Below are 7,128 nucleotides of genomic sequence, written 5' to 3'. Positions count from 1 at the left end.
TGGAATCATACATGCATGTCTATTTCATATCATCTTGCATCCTTTATGATTTGCTATCATGTCTTATTATGTTATTATGGGATAAACTGCCTTGCTAAGTTATTTTGAACTCACTCCTTCTTGCAAACATCTTTGTTAGATCTATCTGCAGGTGTTGACGACTATGACGGAGCCACATATGAGTTTGCCTCGGATAACTCATACTACACCCAAGGTGCTAACTACGATGACTACGACGGTGAAGAATTCCACGGTGAAGGAGTATCGTATTATGATTAGTCGCATCCATGTGCTAGTTACGCGTTATCTAGATACTGAGACTTATGCTTTTAGAAGTGTTCTCTATAGGCTTGAAGAGACACTAGTTAGTTTTGATTACTTATTTTCTATTCCTTTTATTTTGGAATTCGATTGTAATCTTTCCTTTTCAGTTTTGAGGTACATTCTGTTGTACTATAGAGTGATTTTTCCGCTACACTCTACTATGATTTATTATATTGGTATCATTATTTTTTTGCACTCTGATTATACATGTATCTTGATCTTTTAGTTAATATAGTATAACATTGATTTAGTCTTGTTCTTGATTATATTATTGTGAATGTGGGAGGTTGATTTCCTTGATACTGATCTTCGAGGTTGTTGATCACACACTCGGGTATGCCATATAGGGTACCGGCTGGGTATGTGACAAGGGCTCCTAGACATCTAGCCATCATTCGGAGCATTGCATGCATCTCCAGGAATTGAACTTGCATTTTATTCATCTGTTACTAAATGACTGGAACCATTTGGACCTCACTGTTAAGATATTTCAGGCGAACTCCTCTGGTTATTTCTTCTTCTTTGCAAAGTTCACTTTCACGAACAAGATTTCCCTATGGAGGAGGAAGGTTTTCCCCTAGAGGAGGCTGGAAGTTCTGACTTTGATGTCTTGTAGATCTGGTGTCTACCATGGCTTTTTTGAAGCATTTCCCATAGACCGCACCAAATGATGGGTCCAAAAATTGTTTAGCCCTCAGATTCTTTAATGCTTGCCTACAAAATGAGGTTAGATGTGGGCCGACTCAACGGTCAGGAAGCCACCTTCGAAGGTTAAGTCAGCAATGGATCATCACAGAGCTCTGGTTAGTTGTAGAGCTTAATTGAATAACATTAATGGAGGGAAACGATTCAAATACCTTTGTTGTGTGCAAACCTTAAGTTTATATAGGGTTAACCTCCTATCTTTGATCATTGGATCAATTCACGATATTCCTTCGTAGCCACCTGATCATAGGGTTTTACCCTTTTTCTCTGAGTCGGTTATAGTTTCCTTGTGTGGCACGATCATGTATCCCAAATTTCAAGGGAACACGTTTCTTTCCATAATCGTCGGGTTCCTTCTTTCTTACGCTACTTGGTAGTTATATCTTTTGAACCAACCTGATCGTGGTCGAACCCGGTTCGGCGTTATTTTATCCTTATCACCTACATATGTACAAAACGTTTTCTCTTTTAATAAAATTGATTTTATTACCATTTTGCACTTAGGTCCAGGTTTTCGCTGGTTTCTCCAAAGACGAGCTTGACATAATTTAAAATTATTTTTTCCAAAACATTTCACTACCAGCAATGACTCCATGGCCCAATGGATAAGGCGCTGGTCTACGGAACCAGAGATTCTGGGTTCGATCCCCAGTGGAGTCGTTTGGAGAAATTTTTTTTCTCTTCTTCAATCAAGAAGCATGTGTAATTGTGGAAATTGATTAATAAAAGAATTGAACTTTATTATTTTATATCAGATTGATAAAATAAATAAAATAATCATATTCAACGTGGCGAGCGAGATAAGTAGTCAATTAGAAATTTACATCATCATTAACATAAACTCATCAAAACTAATCACACCATCACCATTAAGATCAAATACACTCATCATTGCTTCACATTCCTGGACTGTTCTCGACTCACCGAGTCTACTAAGCATTCGCTTGAGACTGTTGGCTGTAATATATCCAGTTCCTTCCATCTCATACATCCCAAAGGCCTCCCTTAAATCCTTCAACTTGGCTTCTTCTTCTTCTCCATCAGCTTCCATTAATGCAATAAAATCCTCCAAATCCAACAACCCATCTCCATCTGAATCAAACGATTCCATTGCCGCCTCATGATCGCCATCTTCAAGCCATGCTTCACAGTCTATTTTCGTCATGCATTCAAGGAGCACAGCTGGTGAGATCTTGCCATCTCCATCTTTATCCAAGTAGCGGAATACAACTTCAAACTCGTTGGAGTTCTTCATTCTTTCTATATCAGCTTGCAATAATAGAATAAAACACGAAAAAGATTATTAAATTAATTAATAATCTCTTTTGATGTTTCTGATATGATCTGAATCGATCGATCGCTTGATTAAAGCTTCTCTTGCGTATGTTGTTAGATTGCAAATGTATATATAGCTGTAAGAAGCCGCGTTTTCATAGAGTCAGGTGGGCGGCATGAAGATCATGAAAAGGCCCAGCTGCAGCAATTAATGGACTGAGGAAGGAAGCTGCCGGGTACCTTTGGAAAATTAATAAAGAAGATGCTTCGTGATTTGCAAGACAAGTTCCTAGGCGTGTTGTAGAGAGTTCTTAAACGGTCAAAAATCTGCAAAATTTTCTGATATGAACGTTTGACCACTTATGTGATCACGTATTAGGTAGAAAATTCACTGTTCCTTCCAAGAAAGTTGGACGGAAATATGAAAGTTGAATGGGGTTCTTGCATTTCTTGTCCATGGAGGGTTAGTAGGATGTTAGGGAGGTCGTGCGTTCAATCATTGCCCACAGTATATATAATATCCTTATCTCCCAGTTTTCATATATATAAAAGTCTCTTTGTACCAAAAATTTTCTTGCTTTTCCTTAAAAATTTTCTTGCTTTTCTCTTTAATCATCTTTCTTTCTTTTCTTCTTTTTCTTTTCTCTTTTCTCTTTTCTTTTTTTTTTTTCCCCTTTTTTTTTTTTTTTAAATGATGATTGGTACGTGGAAACTTCCACAAAAAGTACCCTGTAGACCTAATAACCTGGGATCGAAATGTGGCCATATGGTCAGTCGTATACAAAATCGACTGGGTTATCCCTGCCAAAGTGTTTGCAAAGAAGTTAGACACCCTTAGACATAATAAAAGCTACTCAACTCAAAAGCTCTATGACATGTGTACATCATCTAACACATGCCCGCACATGCAACAATACATCACTTTTTCTTTTTGCATTTTTCTTTATTTTATTGATTTGTTTGTGTGTGAGATGTTTAAATTATTAAAACTTTATGTATGTTATTTTTTATTTAAAATATGTTTAATTATGTATTTTATCTTATGATTTGTATAACGGTAACTTTAGTCCCACGTCGGGCAAAAAGGAATTGGTTATCTCATTTCTATATACTAAAGACCTAGAAAAGCCAATGTGAGTGGAAGTATGGAGATGCCAATAGAGAAGCAATTTCCCTTAAGGAGGTCAGCTGAATAAGTATCTTTTTGTAGGGAGTTGAGTTGAATAGGTATCCTTACAAAAGGATGTGAATCTACCCTTGGGGCTCTTTATAAACCCATTTTCGAGCTCATTTTTTATGGTGAATTTTTCCACCTCTCTCTCTCTCTCTCCTCCCCTCTCCCTGTTGTTTTTCTGTTAAGCAGTGAAAACAACCTAATTACATCAGAAGTAACCTTTTTGGGTTGCAACTTTAAAGGTTTGGGCTTATTGATCTTGGGGGTGAAGACACATTTGATACTCGTTTTGAAATCTAACAAAAATTTCAATCCATAAATCCCTAGTGTAGATCCGAAAACCAGAAGTCAAGGTAGAAGACAACTGAGGATCATCCAAATTTAACCCATTAGGTCTGACCTAGAACCCTTGGAGGTTGTTAATGAGGATCCTTGTCACATCCCCCCTGCCGGTACCCTAACTGGTATATCCGAGTTTGTGATCCACAGTCCCAAAGAACAAGTATCGAGGAAATCATCCTCCCACATAAGCAATAACATAATCATGAATATAAATAATCAATGTGCCAATATAAATGAAAGATCCAAATAAGGGAAAAAAAGATCATATATCATTAGAGTGTGAAAAGATAATAGATAATGTTATCACATCCACCCAGCCGGTACCCTACCTGGCATACCCGAGTGTGCGATCCACGGCCCCGAAGATCAAGTATCGAAGTAATCAACCTCCCACATAGACAATAACATAATCATGAACAATAATAATCAATGTGCAAAAGATAAACAAAAGATCCAAATAAGGAAATAATATATCATATATCATCAGAGTACGAAAGACAATCAGAATGTCTAAATCAATAAGTGAGGCGGAATCCCACTCTACAACCAGCGGAAAACTAGTACTAAAAGAAAAGGAATGAAAACTAATCCCAATAGCAGGTACAATAAGTAATTAAATTGTTCTCAATCTTATAGACAACATCTCTATAAGTATAAATCTCAAAAATGGCACAAGGGCGCTTCCACTCTATGGTCGGACTAAGCATCGTACGCAGCATTACCACCCGCGAAATCTTCAGTGTAATTGTCGTAACCGCAATCAGCTTCCTGGAGATATGCCTCTTCTCCTTGCGCTTCTCCATACGTGCAGTCATCATAATCAGAACCTGTAGAGAAATCTAACAATACATTGTACAAAAGGAATGAGTTTCAAAGAAACTCAGTAAGGCAATTAATCCATAACAACACAAATGGCAGGATTTCAAAGCAAAGTAAAATGCAATATGATATGAAACACATGATGCAATATGATTCTAACTCTATGTATGCTGGTCTCTATTGGCAGACATGCTTTAAGTCATAGAACCGTACTTCTTTAGGAAGGTCTCAACAGACAACGCCTTTTGGTAGTGGGTCCTGCATCCCTCGGGACAATCCATGGTTGGGGGTTAGGTCACCACTCTCTCACATCACCATTGGTCTAAGTACCGGCGCATGTCAGGGTTAAAGCCTAGCCAAATGCAAGTCTCCTACTCAGTTACATCAAGTCAGATCCAGATACGTCCATTCCTCGCCCCGGCGCATCCTTTCCGGTATCCTTCACACTAGAGTCCTCATAGTCCCTGACTACGGACTCATCAACCCTATAGGTCATCCACATATGGTAAACGGGAAGGTCTCACATCCCCTCACGGGTTGGTTACAGGTCTTGAGCACCCGTAAGCCCAAGTCTAACCATATGCAACCCTATCGATAAATGGTCCCCACACTGTGATTCCTGTCCTCTCACGGGTTAGTTACCGGTCTTGAGCGCCCATGAATTCCCATTGCTACCACGGGTCGGTCGGTCTCAATACCCCTCCGATTAGAGTCTGACATAATGAGACATCCTAGCCAAACACTACTAGACAGTCCTAAATATGTCATCCAACAGTTTAGGAAAGTGTCCAAAGGGCATCTCCGGAAACATCCCATACTATTCCCATAGTTGTCCAAGGACAGAAGTGTCAAAAGGACACCTCTCCTTTCCAAACCATACTTAAGCATACACAAGCATCAATCCATAACATCACATATATGGTAACTTCATATATGGAAAGAATCAATAATAATATAAAACTTGCATATATTTGGTAAGTAAATCATACATGAATCAATTTAATATAAACAAGTAATGTACTGAAATCAAGATAGTACAACAGGAGTATAACATTATAAGAATCTAATTAAGGAAATAAACTAACAAGATTCAAATATAGAAACTAAGATATGCAATCTATGTAGTTAAGGAATACCTATAACTTATATAACCGGGAATCTTAGGGAATCAAGTAAGACATTGACTAAACTTGAGAAGAAAGTCCTAAAAAAGTGTATACAACATATTAGGAAAGATACCAAGAAGGAAAGATATCAAAACATCCAAAACAGACCAAATATGAGGTTACTGTACTCATTGGTCGATTGGATTGGTCTACTGCCTCAGTCGATCAACCGAGACAGTGGCCTTCAAAAATCAGAATTTTGAGAATATAGAACCAAATTTGGTGGTTCAAAAGGGTACTAAACAAGTGGTAAACTACAATGGCAGCATACTAGTATATAGAGGACTTCAAAACACTAATCGAATCAAGTTTTCAAGTTACAAATTAGGAAACAAAAAGTTACCATAATTAGATCAATCATGGTTCTTGAAGAAAGCATGGTATGATCAAGGAGAAAAAACTAGAGATTGATAGGTTATAAATCTTGTAAAGAAAACACAACGATTGACTACTGATGTGTCCAAAATCTGCTCAGCCCTTAGATCTCCTCGTGATGACCTGCAAAAACGAAAGCGTCAGATGTGGCCCGACCGCGGGGGTCTGGAGTCCACCTCCGAAGGCTAAGTCAGTTGATGAACTTAATCACAAACGGCACTGCTAGAAGCACAGAGCTAAGGAATAAAGAACTGGGAAAGGTGATCTAGATCGTAAGCCTCTGATAGTTTACGTCTATCAGTATGTATCTGAGTCTGAGTCTCAGATTGTGTGTCCCCCTCACCTCGTATGGCAGTGAGGTTTATATAGAGTGTACCTTCGAATCTCCTTCGTTGGATGCACTTGAGCCTTCTTCGGGTAGTCGTTGGATCTTAACAGTTAGATCCGTTGAGTGATAGACTTCTACTAGTTTGGACTAGTAGAGGACTCCTGAGATAACCTTTAGGTTATGCGATGATTATCCCTTTGATAATGATTAGCCGAAACCGTCAATTTGAATATGCCATCATTAGGGTAATTAACCTAATTCATCAGTTGAATTAGGGCGTGCTTGTAGCTGAATAAGTTTTCTTCCTCAGCAAGCCATTTTCTGGATCCGGTTCGCTCGGGAGCGAGTCGGTTCCCTCTGTCTCGACCGGGGTCGAGGGTCGAACCAGGTATGAACCCGGTCCGATCATAATTTCTCCATATCACGAGCCCCCGAGACCAAGCATTCGGTCGATCCCGAGGGCTTGGTTTTTAACCGGGTTCTTCGTCAGGCAATAGTCTCTGCGTGTTCCATTAAATGTCATATCACATTTAATGCGGTGGTCACTTTTCCTCGAGCGTTGTGAGGGTAAGGCCACGTGTCTCCTTGCAGTCGATCTGTTGTGGCTCATGTAATCCAAG

General features: G+C 38.9%; 1 protein-coding gene and 1 non-coding gene across 2 annotated transcripts; one reads left to right on the top strand and one right to left on the bottom strand.

Annotated features, from left to right (window-relative positions):
* Window positions 1-1,616: 1,616 nt before the first annotated feature.
* On the top strand, window positions 1,617-1,689 carry TRNAR-ACG (transfer RNA arginine (anticodon ACG)). Its single transcript has one exon. It is a non-coding gene; the product is annotated as a tRNA-Arg (tRNA).
* Window positions 1,690-1,760: 71 nt separating this feature from the next.
* On the bottom strand, window positions 1,761-2,336 carry LOC148998829 (calcium-binding protein CML37-like). Its single transcript, XM_089141683.1, has one exon. The coding sequence runs from the start codon at window positions 2,282-2,284 to the stop codon at window positions 1,850-1,852; it is 435 nt and encodes a 144-aa protein (XP_088997809.1). The 5' UTR covers window positions 2,285-2,336; the 3' UTR covers window positions 1,761-1,849.
* Window positions 2,337-7,128: the final 4,792 nt, after the last annotated feature.

This window comes from Hakea prostrata, unplaced genomic scaffold (genome assembly GCF_041222555.1).
Source record: "Hakea prostrata isolate BN-2017 unplaced genomic scaffold, UWA_Hpros_2 contig_118, whole genome shotgun sequence".
In the NCBI taxonomy this organism is placed as follows: Eukaryota; Viridiplantae; Streptophyta; class Magnoliopsida; order Proteales; family Proteaceae; genus Hakea; species Hakea prostrata.
Note: the sequence above shows the minus strand (reverse complement) of the source record. Positions and strands in the feature narration are given on the sequence as shown.

Excerpts from the sequence above, each read along its gene's own strand:
- LOC148998829 (XM_089141683.1), bottom strand. The coding sequence starts at position 2,284 with ATGAAGAACTCCAACGAGTTTGAAGTTGTATTCCGCTACTTGGATAAA.